The sequence below is a fragment of the Bombus vancouverensis genome, chromosome 2 (assembly GCF_051014615.1).
Source record: "Bombus vancouverensis nearcticus chromosome 2, iyBomVanc1_principal, whole genome shotgun sequence".
NCBI lineage: Eukaryota > Metazoa > Arthropoda > Insecta > Hymenoptera > Apidae > Bombus > Bombus vancouverensis.
This window is the reverse complement of record NC_134912.1, coordinates 17,330,632-17,356,268: the sequence shown is the minus strand read 5'-3', so window position 1 is coordinate 17,356,268 and position 25,637 is coordinate 17,330,632. Positions and strand designations below refer to the sequence as shown.

At 40.4% G+C, this 25,637-nt stretch overlaps 1 protein-coding gene across 7 annotated transcripts in view; it reads right to left on the bottom strand.

The window, feature by feature from the left end:
* The window catches only part of gro (TLE family member transcriptional corepressor groucho), a 115,475-nt gene that overhangs the window by 40,788 nt on the left and 49,050 nt on the right, over positions 1-25,637 (bottom strand). For 3 of the 7 annotated variants that reach the window (XM_033350754.2, XM_033350759.2, XM_033350755.2), the window contains exons 6-9: positions 21,872-21,934; positions 21,707-21,793; positions 21,498-21,530; positions 18,559-18,918 (exon numbers count right to left, since the gene is read on the bottom strand). In XM_033350754.2, the coding sequence (XP_033206645.1) occupies positions 18,559-18,918; positions 21,498-21,530; positions 21,707-21,793; positions 21,872-21,934 (543 nt within the window). The remainder of the gene's footprint in view (positions 1-18,558; positions 18,919-21,497; positions 21,531-21,706; positions 21,794-21,871; positions 21,935-25,637) is intronic. The other 4 variants (XM_033350756.2, XM_033350757.2, XM_076625735.1 and 1 more) reach the window with 3 other exon arrangements.

Here is a 25,637-nt window from a genome sequence, read left to right as displayed (position 1 = left end):
ATGGTACTTGTACAAACACCTTTAGTAACTATTCGCGAAAATAATGGACGATAGCGAATTTCTTTTCTTTCTTCTTCCTCGTAATCGTGCTTAAAAATCCTACTAAATTCTTGTTGTTCGGTCGTGCGAAAAGTTCCTTTCGTTTTATAAGGAAATAATGGATGCACAACTGTTTAATCGACCATTCGCGGGGAGACGCGATCGCGAGAAATCACGTCAACGGGAGTCGTAAATTCCCGTTACGATTAGCTATCCGACGCCACGAAATGATCGATCCCCTTATTTCTGTTAAGATAATAGGGGTTCGATTGAGTTTACACTGAATTAACAACGACATTTCTCGTTTTATATCATTTTACCGAATTACGTATGATCCATTTTGTTCTATCAAGATAAAGATCACAACGTTCGATAGATTAGGTTTCTTGTTTGTATAAAGATGCGTCGTTGTAAAAGACGCGTCTGTAAAAGAAAGACACTTTTCGGACAAGCTAATATATCGAACTTGTTGTGTGAAAGAAAAGCCAAGTGATAAGAAACAAATAGAAAAGTATAGTAGGATAATGAAAGGTGGTACCATGCGATAACAATCCTCGTACCGAAAAATAGTTTGCGAGAGAGCCATCTTCTTCTTCTTCCGCGATTCTCTTGGAAAAACAAACACTCGCGGCGACAAACTTTATTCCGTCTGTTCAATTTATTTTCGCGCAAGAAATCAATCAAACAACCTATGCCCCGATTGTAGCGCGCGTCCTACAGAGAAACGCGAGAAGATTGAAAACAAGAGCGTCGCCGAGCCACCCGTTGCAACGCGACAGATCTACTCTTGGGATCTTTATATACGCCTCGGCAGATGGGTAGACAGAGCAGCGTAAAGAAGAATAAAAATAAAAAAGGGCGAGGAGGAAAGGCAGGCGCGAAGAAAAGGGCGGACGAAGAGGAGATTCGGAAGAAACGGGTAGCATGGGGAAAGAGAAAAGAAGAATAGAAGGAGGTGGGGATCGGGTGAAGGAAGTAGCCCGCTGGGGCAAGGAAGACACGTCTCCGACGCCTCTTGGCACAATTGCGAGAGCTCGACAGACCGTTTAACAAGAGCATGCCCCGGGATATCGACTGTTTCAGCCTTACGAATGAAAAAATAATAAAGCGGATAGAAGATGAATGCATAACAAAACGGAACAGGGAGAAGGAGGAGGAGGAGGAGGAGGAGGAGGAGGAGGAGGAGGAGGAGGAGGAGGAGGAGGAGGAGGAGGAGGAGGGGAGAGACGGTGGTAAAAGTAGAAGATGGAACGAGGTAGCGGCGAAGAAGGGCGAGAGAAGGGTTAAGAAGCGCATAGAACAGCAAAGCGTGTGCACGAAGCTTCTTTTAAATTAATTATCAAGGTGTTATCGATTGGAAGTGGTGGCGAGCCGTGTGACCGATATCAATCGTGACACGGATCGTATTTTGCACGGGTATCGCGGCTAACCTATTCAATTGATCGCCGGCTTTTCTATAGCATGGAAATGAGAAACTTGTTTGTTCGTAACGCCCCGTGCCGCACCGCCAAGCTGGCTGGCCTGCACGCGAATTTTCTTGCGCTTCAAATATTAACGGAGACAGGTTACCGTGTTATTCTAGGCATCGGGCAAGAACCAAAGCGGAATCAAGTCGCGATGACTCCTCTTATTCGAAACTACGGCTTCCAGTTATAGACTACTCGCGTTATGCTTCGAACTGAACGCAATCGAAAGTAAGCTTGCGATCGAGAACTACGCCACTAAATACATCGAACAAGACAGCTTTTTGTAAACTTTCTGAAAGCAAGTTCACGCAATGGATAGAAAATTCTTCGCAGGCCGATGAATAATAATTTCGTTTTCCGAATGTCAGCGTTACTTTCCATATCGCACCATGAATGTTCCATAAGCCGGAATTCATCGACAATTATTTTATCCTATCTAATTTAATTATATTTTTGAAAAATTACCAAGTTATTGAAGAGAATATCGATAGGAGAAACGATCCGTTTCTCTTTAAATTGTCCTTCACCGTCGAATTCAAGGAAGGAAGGAATTCTCGGTTTGCTCGTAATAAATCACCAAAGTGCGGATATTCACGCGAATTTATATTTTTATGAGCAGAGATAGCAGGCTAAAATTACAGATAAAGGTTTACAACTGTGAATTGCGTAAAGCTAACACCACGCTAATAATAACCTTTCCGGTAGATATTTCTTACCGCGTGGACAAAGTTTCACGATTTCCTTCCACTTTTCAAACGTAATTCCATTTTCCATAATTGCGATGTTTTCTTGTACCGTTTACTTCGTCGAATACGATCTACTCTGCATATTTTATACTACGTCTTTACGCGCTATGTGCACTTTTCAACGCTTAAATTTCCTAGAAAAACATGAAAATTCACCGTTTATAAATCACTTTTCCACGTAATATATTTAAATTGTCTGTTTATCCGCAAAATTTCGTCGAAGCCAACGTTTAACGCTTGGTACAGTTATTATCGGTGTTACGAGGTTAGCGATAATGTCTTACGATTAGTTTCAGATATTTTGAAAGATCTAGCCGTGAAGATGATGGATGTAGGATCCTAGAGGAGCAATTTTCATTATAACCATGGTGAACGAAGCTTCCACTCGAGCCATGGCCACTCGAGCTTCACGGAACGAGCATGAAAGTGCAGAAAATAATTGAGCAAGAATCGCATAGCTGACGCTGCCTAATGCTCGGGTTTCGTTGAATTACCGTTATTTAATCGATTGCAGGTAATACGAGGCCGCGAATCGATAGGTGCCGTTTAGAATAGCCGGGCTTTATGACGTCTATGACAGACATTGGGAGAAAATTATGATCTTATCGTTTCACGGCTTTCACGCTGCTATTAAACTCTCGAGCAGAAATCAATTAGAGGCAAACATTGTATTTTCGATTCAGCGAATCGATTGTTAATAAGGGATAGTCATAGTTATTGGATCAACGGTAGATCAACGTAATTTTCTTCTTTAATTTTCTGTCGAAATAAAGATAATGTTTAATCGTTAGCTACGGAAATCACTGACTTTACGTTCGGTTCTTATCGTTGAAAATTATCGTACGTTTAGTCTGTTTTTAAAATACTTTTAAAATTATTACAATTATGTAAGATTATCTAAATCGACATATTTTATTCCGAGATACTATGTTTGTTTGTAAAGTTAGCGAAAGGTAGTATAATTTCCCCTTTCGTTATTAGCGCCTTAAATAAGACTGTAAAATTATATGAGCAATAGCGCATTTTGTTCTACTTGCGATAGATTCTATCAACATGTATATAATTTCTGTCAATATTCTAACTGGATGTTGTTCACTGGATTACACGATACATTCAGCGATATTAGAAACCTTATGAAACGAGAGTAGCAAGAACGCGATAGCAGGTTCAGGCTTGATTTATAGGAACTAAAATTTGACACTACTTTTAGTTTCTTCGTGGATTCTTCCTACAAGCACTTAAGACGGAAAGACAAAAGATTTAATCAGAAATAAATCTCATACTCCGTCAAAGAGATCAATTCGTACAAACTCGTTCGATTTCCGCGTCCCTTTCGAATATGACAAATTCGTCGATGGCGATTTCTTAACTCAGTCTGTACATAAGAATCGACACATCTGTATCCGACGTGGCATCTCGATACAATATGTGTTTAAATAAAGCATACGGTGAATTTAACGAGATATATTTCCAATAAGACGAGAATAATATTCGAAACGAGCGTGAACACGGGATACCGTTTAACGCCAGATTCAACCATAAAAACGTAAAAGCTCTCGACAAGCAGGATACCACGTTTAAAGGCGAAAGTAGCGGGAAAGCCTAAAGCCTGTCCAGCCTAAGCGCCACGATCTCTTATCCCAACATTTAGAAAGGGGCTGATGACGAGTTCCATCCGCGCGTGCAAGACAGCGTACAATTTCTCGTGGCGAAGAGGTGACGACCTCCGCCCGAGTTGATAGGTAGATCGGACGAAGAGAACGAAGAGTCGGTTTCCGTACAAATTTGCCGAATAATCAGAGGGAAAAAATGGTTCCGCGAAGCTAATTGAAAACACGCCGCAGAGAATCTATCAGGAAGCCGTGGCTTTTTTAATATTACATCAGCTCGGCTGTTACCTCACCGACTGGACAAGATATACGCCACGTGTATACGAACGCAGTTAACTGGCTAGCACGGAACGTACACAGGAGTACAGAGTAAGAGTAAGAAACAGAGTAGAACTAGAAGAAAGAGAAGAAAGGAAGGAGAGATACGTAGGTACCTAAAGAGAAGAGGTCGAGTAGAAGTAAGAAAGGGATGGAAATGAAAGAAGGAAAGGAAAGAGAGAAGAAAGAAGCAACAGTGGAAGTAGAAAAGCGATAAGCAAGAAGCAAGAGAGACAATAGAGTTGACGAAGAGGATCAAACTAAAAACAAGCAAAAGCGAAAGGATACTTGGTCGAAGGAGGAGCGCGTTTCCGTGAAGCATGCGTTGGAGGAAGAGAAAGGAGAACACGTCGGCTGGTCAGCCGACCAACGGGGTTGGACAGTGACGAGCGGGTAGGTAGGACCCACAAAATAAACTGAAACCACCTCCCTTTCCCCTGTCCGGCAGCGTTCGTTCGTTGCCCATCCCTTGGTCTCTCATTCTAGCCGCGTCACCTCCACCTCCGTGGCCGCCTCACCTCTGCCACCTCCAGCTATTCCTCCTTCCGCTCGTCCCACTTCGCCTCATACTCTACACAGCCACCCCACCTGGCGTCGTCGTTCCTCGGCCACCTCCGCGCGGCCGTACCTAGCTCGGCCAAATAAATTACACCGCCTCGTGACGCGAAAAAATCCAACGAGTCGCTAGAGTGAACGAGCGCGGCTGAACGGCAACGAAGACGACCTCACCGAGGAAACAGAAAAGGAAAGAGAGACGACGAGGAGGAAGAGGAGGACGAGGAGGAGGAGGAGAAGAGGGTACAGTATGCGGATGCCGAGGATGAGGAGTCGCTGGCAGGGGTACGGGGTTACAAAAGAGAGAGCAAGAGCGACGGAAGAGAAAAGAGAGAGAGACAGAGACAGAGACAGACAAACAGACAGACAGAGACAGAGACAGAGAGAGAAAAAAAAAGGAAGGGAGGCCACGAATGGGAAGAAGAGAGAATCGAGCAGGAGAGAGAGGTTGAAAAAAGAGAGAAAGCCGAAAGGGAGAAGCGAGCAAGATAGAATGGATAAAGGCCAGTACGCGGGGCGGAAATAAAGAGAGAACGAAAAAAGTGGAAGAGGTCGGGGTGGAGGTGGGTACCGCGGTCCGCTTTAATTGGTTCGACGTGGTCAGATGAAAAATTCAACCACCCCCATCCTCCCTACCCAAGCTCCTCTTCTACCTCCACCCACTCTTACTACCACCAGTACGTTTTCACCGTCCTCGTGAACCGGCTGGATTCCCACCAGACGAATCTACGCATCTGCATGTAGATGTCTATGGGGGTTTCTCTCTCTCTCTCTCTCTCTCTCTCTCTCTGCCTCTTTCTTTCTTCCTCTTTCACTGTCTTTTTTCTTTTTTTTTCCACCCTCTATAGCTACATAACCCGGGACAAAGTATTTCGGCCGTCCTTAGGTCGCGTTTTTGCCAACGATAGATGCTCGTTAACGTTTCGCGGATTGCGAATCGGGCCCAGGCTTTGGCTTTCCGGTTAAATTTCCAAGACCGGCCGTTTGTTAAGCAGACCGTTAATACACGCGTTCTGTTTCCGCTCGCGATCGAACCTACCGCCGACTCGATTTTTTCCGCTGGTAAAATTTTCCTCGCCTTTGACGAACCGTCGAACGATTAAGCCGACGATCGAAAGATTCAAAGCGGTTCGTTGGTATTTATAGGTAACACAGACTGTCATACTGGTCACCGATGGTCTAAATTGATCCAGACATTTGGTTTGGACAAATGACGATACCTGCACGATTCTTATTAGTCGTAACACAGTGTAAGAAACGCTGGTTTCAATGTCCCCGATTCTTCGTCTAGATCGTATCGAGCATGTAGAAACGGTGTTTGAAAGTTCGTTGGTGTTTTATTTGCAAGGATACAACGTATGTGTACATGCTTGCAACGTCTGCAATCGATCGTTCTGTAGCCAAAATCACGTACGATAATATTGTTGAAAAAGGTTTTTGGTTGATCGTTGGTGTTTCCTAAATTGGGTTTAAAAACGAAAGACAAGGACATATTTATATCAACTAAGTAAAATTAATAAAACACATTTCATATGTTACGAGCTAGTAATATTCAAGTGTTAGAAAATTTCCGTTTAAATATTTTTTTTTTTAAATCTTTTTCACACGTCGCATACAGATATAACATATACCACGTGTATAATATGTTAGACGTTAAAGTTTTACGTTAGAACTGTAAGCAAAAAGCGCGAAATTTATTGGACAACGCGTTAAGCAGAAAACGTATCCGGTTTCTTTGTCTAATTGCATCGAATAACGCCGTTGATCGGGGGAAAACGCGCGATAAAAACCGACCCTTTGATATGGAAGCCCAATAAACTAGCAGGGTAATGACGGTCGTGTATCAGACCACCGACCTTAACCCACCCATCCCCATTTTCAACCACAGGCATTTTGAGCGAGGGCACCGTGCTCGTCAATGAAATCACCGGCGGTCACTCGCGCACACGACCGAAAGTCACGAAACTCGGCCTGACTTCTCCGACGCGCGCTTCGCTCGTTGTTCGTGCTTTTCTCTCTGGCTACGGCTACGGATCATCCAACTAAATATCAAATTTCCTCAATGAAAACTTTGTTTTAGGGACCAATCGTCAATCTCAACGTTTCACTTATACAGCGCGTTAAAACACGTAGCCAGGGAACGCTAGTAAGCGTTTTGCGAACGAACTTCAAAGCTGAACGGTGAAAAAAGGTTCTTTGAAAATTTTTGACGCGACATACAGGGTTTTTAGATTTTTTGTAACATTATATTTGTTGATTAATGGAAACGTTATTTTTACTTTATCGTTGGCTATGCATCGTAGGACGTTTAGCATGAAATTCGTTAACGTGTTGATAGGATTTTCAACAGCTGCAAACACAGGTGGTAAATAATTACTAGTATCGTGCATTGGTAAATAATTCCGGTATACAGGTGCAAGATCTATTTTTGTACTGGCAAATTTGATATGGACTAGGTACCGTGAAAATTTGTTTGCCGAATTTCATAATTTTTAACCTTGCGGGTTATAAAAACAAGGATAGATTGTATTTATGACAAAGATTTTTCAGCTTCGATTTTTTCAGCAATAATCGCGGAATAAAGATTATATGCGAATAACTGTAATGTTCTCTTAATCTCTTTGGAAACGAATTTATCAAGATCGAAAGAAAGCTATTTTCTATTTCTTTTTTTTTTTTCACTTGCGACGATGTTTGTTACAACTTTCAGAATCGTGGTCGAAAATGAAAGAAAAATAAATCTATACTACACACCTGTATGTACTGGTATCCCTCAAGAAGTTAGGCAAGGATTTAATTTTCGTTCCACATACTAGTCGGTGTCACATGCACGTCGTAAAACTACATACCGACTCAACTCCGAGACGTACGCGTTAAACATGTTAAAAAGGCTCTAGCACACCTGCCTTTGATGTAACGAAACTTCCACTAGCAGCCGTAACGTTATAACGCTATAAATTCCATTCAAATAATAAACTGAAATGAGAAAACGAAAAAGAGTAAGGAGAAGAAAGAGCATAAAACATGCGATTCAACGACACTCGGTGCTCGACGAGATTTCAAAATTTCCTCCACGTAATATCATATAAATCCCTATCAAGTATCAAGCACAAAAACAGCGAGACACAAACAGTCCAATACCTGGTTCATGCTAGGATTAAAAAAAAAAAAAAGAAAAAAAGAAAAAGAGACTCCTCCCTTCGTACGCGAAATCGCATAAATCCCAAGCAAATACTGAAAAGAGAAGATCGTCGGCGCAACCAAAATTTAAGCCCTTTTACATAAAATCCTACAAATCCCAATCGTCGAAAAGAAAAAGAGAAAGACAACCGAAACGATCTAATGGCCGGTGCTTGGCGAGATTCACGGAATGCTTGTTTCGACAAAATCGTAGTCCCACGAGGCTACGTATTCCTCGTTTTCCCGCCTGGAATCCCCCGACGATGGTACGCGATGGTATGCACGCACGTGTTCGCGCAACGCGGCATCGCTATGAGCGCGTCAAACTGTAAAACAGATCGGGAATTTTATTCTCGTAGCAGCGCGGCGAGGGCCGCATGAAAGACACGGTGTCACAAAGGTGGTTACAGCGGTTAGATGGGCGCGCACACCCAGCAAAACGTAACCTAACCCCGCTCCCGTGATATCTCGAGCGTGTGCGCAGTATTTCCATCTTTCGTCGTGCCGGTAACAGGGTGCACCGCTGCTCCTTTGATTAATGCTTTCCTGCGAGCCGAAGAAGGGGTAGTGCTACGGGGTTAAAGGGGATGCGGAGGTGGGTTTCTGTTGGAAAGAGAGAGGGTGGGAGGTGGCGGCGCGAGAAGGGTGAAGGCAGAGGCGGCAGAGAACTACGACTAATCCTCTCAGGGGGCAAAGCGGAGAACCGAGAAGGAAAGAGGGACTGAATAGTAGTTCCAAGAGCCAAGCGTGGACACGCGAGAACTCATTTCCGGTTATACCCTTCTCTCTTCAACCCCGTCCGTGTCTCTGACACTAATACACGAACCATGGCGGAACGTTACCCACGAGGGGAACACACTTAAGCTCTGCTCGTAGAATGTTGTGAATTGCATGCGACCATCCGTGACGTACTGTCTCGCGCCCGCGTATGTGGGCGTGTTTCAGCCGTTTCTCTGTATGATTCTCCCTCTTGCTCTCTTCCTCTCTCTCTCTCTCTCTCTCTTTCTCTTTCTCTCTCTGTATATGTGCACTTGTACTTGCATCGTGTACTCTTTGACTTTAGCTGTTGGTTTCTCTCTCTCGTTTCTGTCTTCCTCGCTCTATGTGTGCTCGTTAAATCTGAAATCTTGCGGAACACTCGGCGCTCTAAAGGCCAGGACGAACGAGTGGCCGTATCGATTGCGGGAGTCCATTGTTAGCTAATTTCGAGGAACTGTTTCGATTAATGGGATCGACCGACTTAACGCGAAGACGCAGGGTTAAGTCAACGGTCTACCGTAGGAGGAATTGATTTTCACGAGAGACGCTGTAACGTCGGCTCCAGTGAACGGTGTGTACAATTACGATATTTCGTAGATCGTTCGATATCCGTGTCTTCGTGTCGAAGTTTCAATTAAAATTTGATTCGTATCTCTCTCAATGGTCGATTGTGAGTATTTCATCGTAATATACAATGCCCTTACGTTATTACATCACATATTATATTGCGTGCAATATTATACAGTGTTTTTTGATATATTTTTTACAAAGAATCTCTGTTCGGTACAGACCAGTTTATGCAATGTTATGATATAATATCGTAACGTAGATATAATTTCGTCCATAGGAACGAAATCTTCTTTCTTTAGCTTTCGAGAAAAATCGTTCTTCGTTAATTACGTATATTACAGAAACATATGCTTTGTACGATTTTATAAGAAAACACAATACACTAAGATTTCAGACTAATTTTATCAGAGAAAAATAGTACGCAAAGTCATTTCGTGACTTATTAAAATACGAATATAATACAAGCATATAAGCAACACCAAACATAACGAGTTTAAAAGAACAAAGACAGACCTATGCTTTAATGTTACTAAGTGAAAACCAAACTGCATTATTTTCTGAAACTTTAGACCCTGTGATCGTACACCTCGATAAACATTTTAATAGAAACCATATTAGCAGAAAATTTGCATTTGCCTAGTGACTCACGCTAGCGTGTAACCATACAAAAAAACTATTTGCCGACCTAATAATTAATAAGATAAGAATATACGTATCGATAAACTTACACGTTCGCCTTTTATCGTTCGAAAGAAAAGTTTGAACGAGCGAAGTTGCAGCGTTAAGTTCCTAGTTTGAGTGCTTTGTCCGTACCCACACCGTGATTTGAGCGGTGTCCTCAAGACAATGGAGAGTAATTCACATATCTCTTGCATTCATATCGCGTCATATGCCGCGAGTGTTCAAAATTAACGTACCCAGTTTCCTGCTCAGAATTCCACTTGTATACCGTATGCCTGCACGTAGCACGGAGGTAGGCGGCCCCTGCGCACATGCAACCATCCACGCAACTTTACCGCGCGAGCCAACAATTCTATTAACATCTTTCTTGAATGCCTCTCGTTCAAGCTAGTTTTACCTCTCTCTTTCTCGTAAGCCTGTCGTGTAATTTTCATCTTTGGATACGCGTTTCACGCTTCTATGTTGCGTATAACACGAAGAAAGGGAAAATAGGAAGATTTAAATTTTCATATTAAGCTGAGTTTAGCGTTGCCAATCATTTTGATACGGTTTATTTGCTCACTGATGGATTCGCTGTCACGCGAGAAGAAAGAGTTTCGATAAAATTTTTCCTGCTGGTAGGAAACTTACTTGGCCATATACGCGATTCTAAAATTTTCTTTCGCGTATAATTCAATTATATAATTCGTTACTTTAATGCGAAATCTTGAAAATAGAATACGTTTCTAGAATACTTTGCAAATCCGTGAGTATTCTCGAAATGTGTATATTATACGAAAAAAGATTATCTTCGTTGATTATCGCGGACTGGCATTTATAAATTAGAAAAATATAGGTATTCGATACTGATGAAGTAAATAAATTGAAAAGGAAAATTGTGACGTTAGAAAGGAATTATGTTAGCTTAAATTAACGACCTTTAGGCTTGAAATCTGCTAAAATGAGATAAACGTATTGCAATATATAAGGTTCTTTCTTTAATATGACTAATTAAACTATTTCGGGAGATCTTCCAATGGGAAAATAGCGCAATGACGAACAACGAATGACGAACCAATGTTTCCTTTAAATTTTCATCGAAATAGGTAATAACTTTTGGAAGAGCCAGAGTGTCAGAGGGACAATTTGCCACGGCACGCGAATTCCAGGAACAAATTACATTTGCCACTTCAGTCGATACTATGCTGAACACAATGCGAGAAATAAGTTCATGAAGCTTACAAGCTTCACGTATATAACTCGTGTTTCGATGCAACGCGACTCGAGAATCTTATTTAGAAATAACCGAATAATGTATTCTTAACGATTCGCAAATTTATGAAAAATATTATATACGACACTACGTGTACAAATTTTCGTACGTCCGATGTATTAATCTAACATGATCTAATTTAATTGTTTACGACAAGATCTATTTAAACAGGATGGTTGGTAACTGGTGGTACAAGCGGAAAGGGGGCGGTTCTACGCAAAAAAAAGAAGTCGAAAATATAGAATAAAAATTTTTCGTTTGTGGCTTTGTTTTCGAGAAAATCGACTTTGAATTTTCGCTCGGTACACCTGTGGTACGTTATAACGGATCTCACCGTAGATCGTTGTCTCGATGGAAAAATTAAAAAAAAAATTAAAAAAAATTTGTATTCTATATTTTCGACTTCTTTTTTCGCGTAGAATCACCCCCTTTCCGCTTGTACCGCCAGTTACCAACCACCCTGTATATGCGTAATTAAGTTCGAGAATAAGTTATACCACCTAATGACAAAATCCGCAATCACTTAGTTGCCAAACCAATACATACGACAGCACACATACAGGAGTAAGAATTCTAAAATGAAGAAAGAAACGGTACAGGAAGATGGAAGAAAATGCAACTTCCAAGTAGACAATGAAAAGGAAAAGCAGCGAGAAGGCAAAGGGATTGGTATTAATACTTGAACTCCTTTGTCTCTCACAATATTCTGCGGATTCCCGTGCAGTAGACTTACGGTTTTACATACAAGGTCATAGAAAAGACCGTAAACTAAAGTAGAAAAAATCTTGCACCGTAATGAAATCACCGATATTAACTTTCACATATTCATCCTGCAATTGTCTAATAACGTATCTATAAAAATATATCTGTTTATCTTACCTACACGAGTATCTTTCTATTCCGTTAATATTATAGCAATGTTCACCACCGTGAGTCAATTTTATATCAAAGAGCGAAGTAAATTAGATAAATGAAGGGTGGATGAGGATTAATGCACAACTTGAATACGTAAAAGAAATTAAAATATATAGAACCTCATTTAGTCCTTATAAAATACACAATATCTACAGCAGGAAGCTGTACGGCAAGCGAACGATACTTTACAGTATCGAAACGATGTCTCTTTCGTTGTAACGTTACACTGTGCATTCGTAGACTGCTAAAATATCAAAGTCCTTATTTCAATTGTAATCGTAGAATAATAAACCTAAACTCAATGCTTGTACCGCTATCTGCGATATAATTTCAAACACTCCATCTATTACCTTCGTCCCTTGTTACTTTCAACCCTGACGACCTACATCCCCTCGACAAAACCACTTTTCCCTAATTTTCCATCCGCGTCTCGCCAGCACCCCGAAATCATAGACCCAGTTAGAAAATCTCAATTTTCGATTCTCGATTACCTTTCGCCGATACAATCGCGCCTGCTACTATATCAACCGTACTACACACGTGTACGAAACAGGTTGGTGTCGGTCGATCGCACTTGTTCGTGTTACTACTCACACGCCGATGCCCGCGTACACCTACGCCACGGTAAATGGAGTTGATGACGGAGTCCGGTCAGTGCCTCAACTTCAAACAAACTTCCAGCCACCCTTGGGGTTCGAGGGATTGCCCGTGTAAACGACGCGTCGTTACTTCCCTTCAGATAGAGAAAGATACCCGGCCGGGTTACAGGAAAGGTTAGAGGGAAAAAGAGGGAAAGAAGAGTGGAAAGCGGGAGAAAGAGAGGGCAAACTCGCACGAGCGTGACTTAGGGTTTGTGCTTCGGGACTTTCGAGCTTCAACGCGACAATTGAGCCAGACAGGTATACGCGTATCCGGTTGTGTCCAGCTCACAAGCAATTTCAACGTTTTACTGTGAAACGCGGAGGAATGCCACGTTGATCTTGTCGCGGGAAACTTTACGGAAATTATTAGGAAAATATGGAAAAAGTAGATCTCGATTTAACACCGGAACTATCAAACAATCGTTGAAAACGACGCATCCTCGGAATTTGTTGTTTTTCGATCGTAATATAAAATCGTGTGCTTTTAGCGACAATCGATGTCGACTTTTATCCAATGGAATCATATTACGATACCTACCTATGTCGTATCGTATCATTTTATCGTGTTGTTACGATTATAGTGATTAATATAGAGTGCAGGGCGCGCAGATTTAGATATACATTGTACATATTATCCGGCACTAACTCTGTCGCTTCTACCACTTTTATATGCGTTTTCATACGCTGTATCTGATGTAGAAAAATTCTATGGGTTACATGTGTAATATAAATTGAAAAAAATATAATTAAAAGAGACGGGAAGAAATTATGGTACGGTGATTTAACTCATCGAGGAACAAGGTTGCGTTAGCACGTTTCATTCGTAATAGTTTCGTCGACCAATTTTCATTATTGAGTCCTGTCTTCTGGTATCGTACGATTCTAAGAACTTGTTTAATATTCCTTTGGACACCGTATATACAATATTTTCTCTGCCAGGTCCTATAATTGTATAAAGTTTAAAGAAATTGAAAGACTCGTAGCATTATGACGGATTCTTGTTCTTTTAATCATTTATTGGATGGTTGCACTGCTTGATCTCTGTAATCGTAATAATCGTAGTAGCGTGGTAAAAAAATACGCTGATATAAATAAACGTAGTTATAATTTATAAACAACGTTGCACGAGATATTTATATGACAATTTTATTATTGCCAAGATAACACGAGCGAAAGAGAAATTTCTTGCGTAGAAACGAACGTAAAAGCATAGAATCGATCTTTTGTAGAGCTTCCATTTTCTAGGAAAACTTGGTTTCATAGTCGAATGACTACTCTATCGGCATTTTCATTCATGCTTTAACGTCGACTGGGAAAACCAGCGGACCCCGATGCTCTTGATTTTCACTCGTAAAATATACTTCATAATACAGACTACCTACGTGCAGTATCATAGCAAAATGGAAAATTCTTATGTCAACGTCGTTCGATAAATGCACACGCAAGATCATAAATATTCAATTTTCTCCTCATCAACGGTTCACGTTGAAAAGCCAAAGTTGCGTTATAATTATTATATAATTGCAGAGAAGGAAAAAGAAAAAGAAACTGAACTCTGCTGCTTGTTGAAATAGACTGTCTAACAAACGGCAGAGTCGTTGTTTTTATTTCGCAATTACCGTTGTAGTTAACATCGGCTCGTTAAGTTCTATTTTGCTAAAACCGACGTACTAGCGAGCGTTGCGAATTCCGTGTTGCTACCTTACATTGCAGATAAAATGTACCAGTACTACGTTTAATTTTTATCGAGTCTGGCACGCGATTCCCAAGCTAAGTGGCGGCGAGAAACATATGAATAATGAGAGAGTGTAAACGTTTCCAACAACTCAAAAATTTCTATCAACGGGGAACGTCAACGCGACGTAGACGGTAAAATGTTTACACGCGGATTGTCCAGAAAATGGGAACAACGTTCAACAACCTACAAGCGTTGTAAATATTTGGAATAAAAAATAGGTTACACTGTACTTCCGAGTATATTAAATTTAGTCGAGCGAGTAACAAGGTCTCGATTAATTTTCTCCGCTTGATACAATCTTGTTAAACGAGCACGCGATCCAAAGAGATTTTCCAAATTGTTTTATATTGTGTTTTGACAATATGCGTATAAATACATACGAAATATACGTTTGTTAAAAACGTATTAACGTTCCCCGTATATTGACGTAATAACGATATAGCGATACAATAGCAAAAATTGATGGTATGCAACAGTGTGCATAAATCGTTAAATCGATATTGACGAATGAATTAACGGTAAAGTTACTTCTAACGTTATATAGTGCAAAGAGAGTATATTATATAATAGTAGCAACACTGTATTAATAAAATGCCTTTTTTACTACATTTAGATACAACGCTGTAACATGTTCGTTTCGGTATTATACGAGATGTTCGCGCATAAAAGCAGCACCTAACTCCTCCTTTTTAATAGCGTGATACGCACATGATCCGTACGTACCGACACGCGGTTGATACAATAATATGAAAAAAATATTCAAATTTGTATAATTTGAGTGATTTGAAACGAAGACGCGATCGTTTTTTCCTCCGAATCTTTTTTAAACTTTATATAATCTGCGTAATATTTTAAAACATACTAAAAAGATTTGATTTCTTCCAGAACACTCGTTTCTCCTAATGGCTTTACCTTCAGGTATCGTTTGCTAGAACGATAAAAATATCGCTCGTATTAGGTTGTCCGAAAAGTTTCTTTCGTTTAATGAGGAAATAATAGACACACAGTGTTTTTTGTTTCATATTATTTTGTCGAATTACGTACGATCCATTTTGTTCTATTGAGATAAACACCGCGAAATTTCGCAGACTTGATTTCACGTTTGTACGAAGGTGCACTGTTGTAAAAACCACGTTTGCGAAAGAAAGACACTTTTCGGACAACCTAATACTTGAAATTCTAATCACTGGGCGACAACCCTGTAAGTCCACAAGAAAATTACAAACACCTATCGTTCTTGAGCAAATACCTGCCAAACTCTCCACCTTGTCGTGCCACATTTATTACGTATAAAGTGTCGTCAATTTGTCTCCCTAAAGGTTCATCCAGCTGACGATGCAAAACCATGGAAAAACAAGTCCGCTGTCTTAGATTAGACAAACGAGTTTGCGAAAAGATATTATTCCTCGCAACCAGTCCAGTCGCGAAATATCGTCCATTCATCGTTCGCCTAGCGCGCTAATTATAACATCAGCGCTACGAGCAGGGTGTACGACCGTGAATGACCATTTATATCCTTAGCCAACGAAATTTAAAGAATCCGGGTAACCCGGGAAACGAGGAAACCGCGGTAAAGCTCCTTTGATTTTCACGGTGTTGAATTCGCGCGCTGGCACACGGAGAAGCGGGACGAGGGCTGAGGGGATTAGAACGAAAGCGACGACTTCGCTTTTGCGCTTTCCACGGATTCGCGACGCGACGCGACGCGTCGTTCCTGACCGCGACACGACGCGCATTACGTCGACGCGTCACTTTGCTGGCAACGAGAAAACGACGCCGGACCGGCGAAAAGGTACACAGAGAAACGAAACGAAACGAAACGAAACGCAACGTGGAAGAAGCAAGCAGAGAGTGGAATGGCGATGGAAGAGGATGGAGATTACGCGAAAACGAGGTAGTAGCGAAGGAGTATTTTAATCGTCGGGAAGCAGAGCCAGGTCGAGGGAAACGCGCCGGAAGCAGCAATTCCTTCCCCTGTTTCACCTCCTCTATTCTCTCTCTCTCTCTTTTTCTCTCTTCCTCTGTGTTTTCCTCCTACCCTTGGGGTGAAACGTAGTAGATGGGGGTGGGACGGAGAAACCAGGCTGAGAAAAATAATCCAATTTAGCGAGAGAGCGCGAGAGCGAAGCGACAGCCTGCAGTTCGCCTGTTTTCACGGTTTTTAATTACGCGCCTCCTCGCGCCTCCACCCTCTTCCACGCGGGCACAGCTCGCGCGCGCACTTTGTCGTCGCGATCCTGACAAAGGAGCGTGTTTTCACGGATATTTCACGGGGCCATAGCGAGGAGAAACTCGCTCGCCGAATACGCCGAAGCTTGTTGCAGCCTCGAGACTCCACGAATGCTACACCTGAGCGTTTGTCTCGTATTATCCGGCCCCGGTTTTCCATTCTACGATGGACAAAAATAATCTAATTTTTAGCCAACTCTTCTCTCTCTCTCTCTCTCTCTCTCTCTTTCTCCGTTTAACGTTTGCACGAAGAAAGTGTGGGACTGGTTTATTTCGTTTCGGTGATTCACTTTCGTGATTCAACAAGAGAGAAATTGTACAGAGATCGGTAATTATACAGAGAGATTTCGTTGATCTTTATATACAGATCTTCTTGGTTAATTCCATTTGTACACATAGTCGTCGGTCGGTTTTAATTATCGAGATACGTTTGTATTTCTTACGACAAAATACTTTTAATGCTTGGATTAAGGTTTAACTTAGGTAGCGTTTCGTACCGCGACTCAGTCATTACACGCTCGTCCATTTCGCCATCCACAACCTCGTTTAGTATGTAAACAAAAAAATCAAAAGAAAAAAAGAAAAAGGTAGGATTTATATAGAATTTCGTAGCACGTTATAATTAATATAAATGGAATATTTTCCTGAATCTGTGTATATCTGGAGATCTAAAGCTCAGAGACGAATATATATTCGTATATGTATATCAAAATCATAAAACCGACAGAACGTATATTCCTCTGTATATAATTACTGAAAGATCGTATTTGGAAACGAAAAGATATAGTAGTTCCTGTTCCTTCCGTTTCTTGGTTGTCCCGAAAGGAATGAATTCTCCTTTCGGTTGTAACGGTCGTTGCTCGTGGCCACGAAAGCCACCAACCATCCGACGGTTTTCGAGTTTTATCGTTGCTGCAGCGCTGGCTGAAATACTCGACTGATACGTTACACGTGGCCAGACGATACCGCGGCTCCAATTTTATTTACCCGGACTTTGAGTCGTTCGAGTAACCCAACGTGCATCCACGTGGTTGATGTATATTCGAGGAAGACGTTTCCAAGTAGCGACCATAAAAACTGCGCGGCGATATCTTCTTCGGCGAGCATTTCGCGGTTTTATTCCAGCCGTTCTTTGCGCGCAGAAAATTTGCGCCAGTTCTTTCGCCTTTGAGAATTTTTTATTCGTAGAAATTCAGCAGAATTTAGAGATTCGTAAAAATGGAAGCTGTTTTACGAGTAATTAAACTCGCGTAGTGTAATGCGATTTAGAATCGTCGGATAGTTCGTCCTGTTCTAGTAATTTTGACTGGAAACAGTTTCGTGTAATTACGAGAGTCTCCGTTGTGTCATAATCGGCGAAAACATTTTAAACGTCTGTCTGAAAAGCTATCTAAACTAAGCTCGATCTCTGAATGGCGTTGCCAATCATTGATATTAAGACAGCTTCTTTCCTTCCAACAGACGCTTCTTCCCACCTGGCAATCCACGATTGCGATATATCCTATCTGTTAATTTACTGGAAATTCTTTCGTCGATCATAGCCGCTAATTGTGGAAATAATTCACGGAAACTTTTCTTATTAAATCGTCAGCCGACTCGTGGATTACAGTTTTCCAATAAACGTAAGACGAACGTATCCTAGTACTCGTAACCAGCGGCGTATACATTACGATATGTAATGCGCGTAGGCGCGCGCGCGCGCGCGCGCGAGATCCTTGCTGGGTGTTCGGATTCCTAAATGGCGCGTAACAGGTGGATCGAAGAGTACGCGCGGTCGCTTAAAAACAAAAGCGGCCGGTTCTATTCCGTGGCGTGGGTGCACACGGTAAGTAAGATGGTAGTAGTAGGATTAAACTCACGTGTCCGAGCTTCTCCTCCTTCCGCCTCTTGGGATCGCTCTCGAGGTCAGGCGTGCGGCTGCGGAATTTCTCCGGCGGCGACACGGATCGTCTGAGTCTCTCGTCGGTAAGAGCGATCGGTTTACGATCCTCGGGCGTCTCCGCGGCCGCTCGGTGTTGTTGCAGGTCCGAAGGTTTCAGCAGCGCCTGCGCTTGTGCTTGAACCGCAGCCGCAGCCGCGGGATGCGGTGGTGGAGCTAGATGAGGTGGCACCCCCGCGGCTGCGGCTGCCGCGGCCGCACCTGCGAAGCCCAATAGCCCCGCCGGTGGAAGACCACCGACGACCGCACCATGTGGCAGCTGCTGCGCGTGAATCTGTTGCTAGAACAACCGACAATCGACACGCTTACGTTTTTCTTCATGGTTTACGTGGCTTTTTGTGTGTGGCTCTTTTTGTAGTGTTTATGTCTTCTTTTTTTTTCTTTTTTTCTTTGTTTTTGTTGAGAGTCGACGATGGTTTGGATGGAATTAGAACTTTCTAGATGGATGATGGTGTTCATCGTTCGAGTGAGGCATAGTTGAAGCGTAGTTTTAACGGTGGCGTGTACAGTGTCGTCTATCGGTTATGGGATATTTGTTACTTTTAGATGTTAGGTTTAATAACATATGTCGTGCGTAGTAGAGTATTCGACATATGGTGGAATTTATGTTTGTGTATGATGTGCGTGGTTAATGAGCTTCAATATCGTTTAGTAATTACGTATAACGAGTTTCTAGCGAAAGCAATCGGTGACTGTTCCAACTTATGCTAAATCTAACAATAAACGTCCCGTGATTTCTAGACAATAGCAACTGATTCTTTTTTGATACGTATTCAGATTCCTGCTGACCCTTAATTGGTACCATGTATGAAAATTCACACGAAAAAAATGTAAATTAAAGATTGTGTATAGTAAAATTCGATTCTACTTTCATATGATGCTATTTCGTTAATTAGAGTTTCTTCCTTTTCCAGTTAAGCGTTAAATAAAAACTTTAAAAATTTGATTTACAAACCAGTCGAAACGACAGGGTTCCGATTTCTTGCTTTTGCCATTGTTGAAAAATATGTTGACGCATTTGGTGAAATTAATATTGAATTTTATCCAGATAGAAATTTGACTATATATGCCAATTTTTTTTCGTTATACTACTTTTATTATGATCGTATATTTGATATATTTGGCAATATATAGTATATCTAGGTTCCTCTTTGCAATCATAACGAACGAATATGAAATTACAGTACCAACGTATAACTCCAGATTCAAGCGTATCGCTAACATAAAATAACAAAAATATCGTTCAAAGTCGCGACCAAAACAGTTATTCGAAAATATGTAGATCAAAAATTTGCCAACTGTTGCCAACAATTTCTCAGTAATAGTAACTTCATCAGCCAGAGAGATAAATTTGAGAACTACCCTCGAGGTAATTATTTTCGAAATTATAAAATGGTGGTGAATTTGGAGAATTTGTCATCAAGCAATTTCAATAGGATGTTAAACTCCCAGGTGTAAACTGCATCCAATAACATTTGTATACTAGCGTCTGACCATTGAAACTAGCCTCGTCAGGATTAGACGAGACACTCATGCTAGAGCCGTGTATTTGTATTCAACTACAAATAGGAACACATCAGAATAGACACCTTAGTATCAATGTCTCATCCGATTCTGATGAAGCAGGCTGTGTATCGTCGAAATACCCACACGTAAACGCTATTGTGTTCAGTTTGTCGTGAATGCACCAAACCGTACCGGTAAATGTCAATTTTAACTGAAAAATACTTAAGCTTACGATTTGCACGATCGAGTTTAAACAAAAGTTAAACGACTGTCAAATGTCTCAGATTATCTCAGATTGAAATGTTTCAGTATACCGTATGTCCTTATTTTTCTATACGTAATTTTGAAAATATCATATTTAAACGTACATATCGTTTTGCTTGTAATATTACTGGGAAAATGATTGTAAATGATCATTTTTCATTCTTCGCGTTGATCAACCAGTTACGTAATAGCATTAGATACATCTGGATTTCGAAATTCTACAATCTAGGAATTGATTTTTAAACTTCGATATAGCGTTTTCTAAGCTTGACAAAAATTACGTTGAATTCGTTGAGGTAATTTTACTTCGCATAATTCTTATATTCCATTTTTATTTTTCAGATTACGTTGAGATTGCATTCAGAGAGACTGCGAGAAAGAATTTGAGATTTAAAAGACAGTCGCGAGTCGGTGAATCGTAAAAACTCGTAAGCCAGACACAATCGATGGATTCGAATACGCTGTAGAAATGAAGATAATTGGTTAGCATCAAGACCAAAAAAAAACATGTGCAGCTGTTCTCAAAATGACTTCGGAATATCTTCATACCCGTTTCAATTAATACGCATAAAGCAGCGACCCAATTACAAAATAAGAAACACGGATCAACGTGAAATAAATGTTTTAATGATTGTGCATTCACGCTTGCCCAAGTGGCCGCGACCCTCTTCAAACGAGTTAACCTAATTTCTAATTGCCACGGTATAAATTAAGAAGTTCCGAGTTAGACTCCGAGAAATACTGAAATTCCCTTCAAATCGTTTATTCCCCTTAATCGTTCCATTTCGCTCGACTCCTTTTTAACTCTAACCGCTGGAGACCGTCTATCTACTCGCGTACACGTTTCTGCTTTTTCTTCGTCAATCTCTTGTGTTTTCCTTCACGTGGCACGACTAATCTTCCGTTTCTTCTTACAGGAAATAATTCGCGCGAAAGCTTGCAAAATAATCTTGTTTGCTTTACCCAAGGCAGATTTTTCGAAAGCTTGCTCGAATCTGTGTCACTTTTCAGATACGTACACGCGCGATATCATTGCGCGAATAACCAACGTGCGAATAACCAACCATAAGAAGAAGAAAATAAACTTACCAATAGCTGTTGCAAACCCTGTTGTTGCTGTTGCTGTAAAAGGGCATATAACAAGTATTAGTGGACGATGATTGTACGTGAATTAAATAGAAGAATAAAATCGAAACGCAAGAAGATCGAGATGCAACGCACACCGTGCCAAGATCAATGGCCAGCTGCTTGCCAAAAGTACGAAGTTAATAGAATCAATTGTAAAGAAGGAAGCTCACCCCAATAATAGCGTTCAGCTCGGACATCGTGACTTGCTTCGCCCTCTCTACGGCATTGGCCACCTGCTGCTGATGCTGCAAGCCATGCTATCATTATCGCGTCGTTGTCACTCTCGATCGTGAGATTGTACGGCACACGTGCCAAACAGAAAGTCAAAGACTCACCTCTTGTGCCAGGAATGGGAGTAGCTGGACGATTATCGCGTTCAACCTCTTAGCGATCTCGGTCTGCAAAATGGAATAGAAACGCAACATCAGAGAAAACGCGTTACGATCGATACGTTTGACACTTTCCAACTTTCCTCTCGCGCGAAACATTGTAGTACGTTTAAAGAGCTCGTTGGAAAATGGAAAATGTCTGAAGCGCGAGATGACGTTGCAAATTGACATTGTGACGCTACAATCGATCCTTCATTGGGTCTAACTTTTCAATTTTATTAAACCTCTCTGCAATTGTTTAGATACAATACCTTTCGAAAGTTAGCTATCACTCGACGTTTAAACAGAGGCAGTTTGAACTTTTTTCATATTATTCAATGAGAGTGTCGATTTCTATATATTCCATATATTCTTTATATTCAGTATCAATGAAAGATATCGCGATTAATACAGTAAAACATCGATTAATGGAAGATCAAGGAATGAAAAAGAAAGAACGAAAGACAAGCGTGACAAAGCGAAACAAATTATCACGTTTTTATCATAAATTTTGTATTCTCGTTTGATATTACTATTTGTAAAATAACTTGGAGTACAGGATTTTCTCTTCTACGAAAATGAAGTTGTCGAATTATCAAGAAAATTTAATCGTCGCAGCAGCGTGTGTCATGACCAGTTGCTTGTGCTTGGTTGCATGATCAATTAATATTCTACCGTATTAAACTTCTTCTTTTCTTTTTTTTTTTGATCGAGCTAGCTTCCTTATCCTTCGATAATCTTAAAATTGACGGAACTTTGTTTCTTTCGATTTAACTTAATATCAACACAATTTTAATTGGGAAAATAAGGATTAATTTGAAATCACAGTAATCCAATAAACCTATTTAAAATTAAATTGGAGGCTCACGTACTACTGAACTATAATCTGCATTTAAAGCAGATTATCCCTTACTTTTGACCGACAATGTATATTTAACCCTTTGAACGTTTAATCCACACGTTGAACAGGCAAGCTAAAACGCGGCAGAATGTTTAGTCCGACTATGATTAAAGCAAACGATAGACTGTGTAAAAAGTTCAAATGCAAATTGTAACGTGACAAATGTACGCATTAAAATTATCAAAGATACAAAACAAAAACTTTCTACGTATTTCGTTATGCGCACACTGCTTACAAAATCAATATCTTTTAATCATATTAAACGAATCGAGGCTGTAGTATCGTACTTTAAACGTCGCACAACACAGATCAGTTTTATCGTATCGTCGTAAAATATTTTTATAAATACGTATTGCGTACGACATTCGTAACAAAATTATACCATTAATTCTCAAAGTAAATATTCTATAAATTATCAACGAATATATATCTCTGTACACATTTTGCTCTAAAACGAATCGTAGATACGCTAGTAACTTAGCTTGTAGGAAATTACGTAAAAAAAGAGTAGAAACTGAAAAATACCACCGTTTCTTTATTAACTATTCAACCTTTTTAAAATTTACCTCTGTGATATTAGGAAGCTACGTATACTTCGTATGTTTAACGTAATTAGTAAAAAAAATTCTTTCACACAACTCTACAAATATATAACAAGATAATAGAATAAAGAAACGACGAGCATGTTCCTAAAAATTAGTCAACTTTTAAATGGTTAACGCAGAGGTTGTTCAAAACGTCTGCATAACAGTATCCCCGAATTAACAAATAAATCGATAAAAGAGACAAAGGGTATCGATTTTTTAATAACCATTTAAATGTCTCGGTCTATGGTATCCACGCACCAATTTTACAAATACTCGTCTACCGAAATAAGGAAATAAAGAAACGCACTGCATCACGACACATATTCTTGGAATTTCACAAACTTTCAAATGTTAGCACAAAGATCGCCAAATAAAAGTAGCCCAGCAACGCTGATTCGACTTAATAAATAAATCCACAATAGGGACAAGGTGTATCAATTGTTAATAACCATTTACATCGCTGAAATTGTAACGTTCACGCTTTAATCGTTTGACATAAAGCGCGACAATGTCGGAACACAGTCACAGCCAATAGGCTAATAAGCGATCAAACACGATGGTATTGCTTCCTATGGTTTATGAAATACAAAAAAAAAGCTAAAAACAAAAGACAAACAGAACAGGAAAAAAGGGAAGCAATAATAGAGTTTAATATCGCGATATGCAGAATCTCAATGCGCGCATCCCCGATAACACGACGAATTAATTGAAAAATCGAAGAGCGGGCAGAGCGGGTAGAGCAACGAGTCGCGAAAACAGCCTGCAAACGTCATGAAATTCGGGGTTAACGTTGCGGCAACGATCGTACGACACGTGACGAGCGTTTAGCGGGCACGTGAACCCGGCTTGTCCTGCACCACAGTTTCCGAAGGCGGAATAGAGTCACTCGTTAATGCTCGTCGATCAAATCGATTCACGATTACATCGATGGCCACGTGACGCGTTCACAATGACTACAAAAGAAAGGGGACGAACGCGACCGGAGAAACGTCATAAAACTCGTTTCGATATTGAAACGCTTCATAATCATCGGATGCTGAAATATCGAGCGCACCTTGTTTCGACAGGGTCTTTTTCACCGCGTAATTCTACTGATTTCCGTCATCCTGCAACCTGATTGCTCGCTTGCTTCGAGCGTGTGTCCTTGTATCTCGTTGAAATATTTTAATAGCAACGTTTTTAACAGGATACGAAGTCACAACCTCTTCTCAATGCTTCCATGTGAATTTACTTCGAATATATTTTAAACGTTTACGAATCAAAATTTGCAGATACTTTCGTAAAGTGTACGGTGTCTGAGATTTTGTTAATTCTAATTTTTCTCGCTGTATCGCGCGATAAATGCAAGTGAAAGGATCTTCCAACTTCTTGTTGTTTTCTTTCTTTTTTTTTTTTTTTTTTCTTTCAGCATTTTAATCGTACAGTCCCACGCTACATATCCGAAAGTATTTCATAGAGACGGACAAACAGCAAGAACACTTATCGAACCGCAAACAGTTGACACACCTATATCGAATCACGGCTAACAAACAGCAGCATCAGGCGTACGCGTCTATTACGCGATTTCAACAGATTAGTTTCAATAATTCAACGAATGCGATCAAATATGTACAGTAATCAACATTACGGAGATCGACACGCAATCGGAGCATCTACTGCAAAGCGCCAATATAACGGCCTAATTGCATCGGAGCTTACTAATAACATTACCCGTGCGCAAATTAATACTCTATTTGCAGAATGGTGCTTCATCCGCGATACATTACACTTCTTTTATATTGCGTTCCATCATTCCCTGCTGTTTCGTGTCTTAACGTTACGTTTTCATGAAAACTGCAACGAAATCGGCGTTTTCAATTTCCATTTGCAAGAATAAACACGTACCATACGTTTAGCTTTTGCCTGGACGATTTTCTTCCGAACAAGCGTGTTCGTGTCAGCTATTAAATCTTAGGAATAACACGCTGAGAAATTTGTCGAGTAATTTATTACTTAATTAATTATCTTCAGTTTTATAAATTAAGATTCCACGAAATCTATTCACGTTCTTCGCAACGAAATCATAATTTCTACCATAAATATCGTTAGACTTTAAAGATATCGACGACCAAATGGAGAAGCACGCACCAAAAAAAAAAAAAAAAACAAAAAAACAAAAAAAGAAAAAGAAAAAAGAAATAAAAGAATAGAAACGAAAGATAGAGGAAAATGAAACGTACAAATGCAATTTAATCCACATATTTTA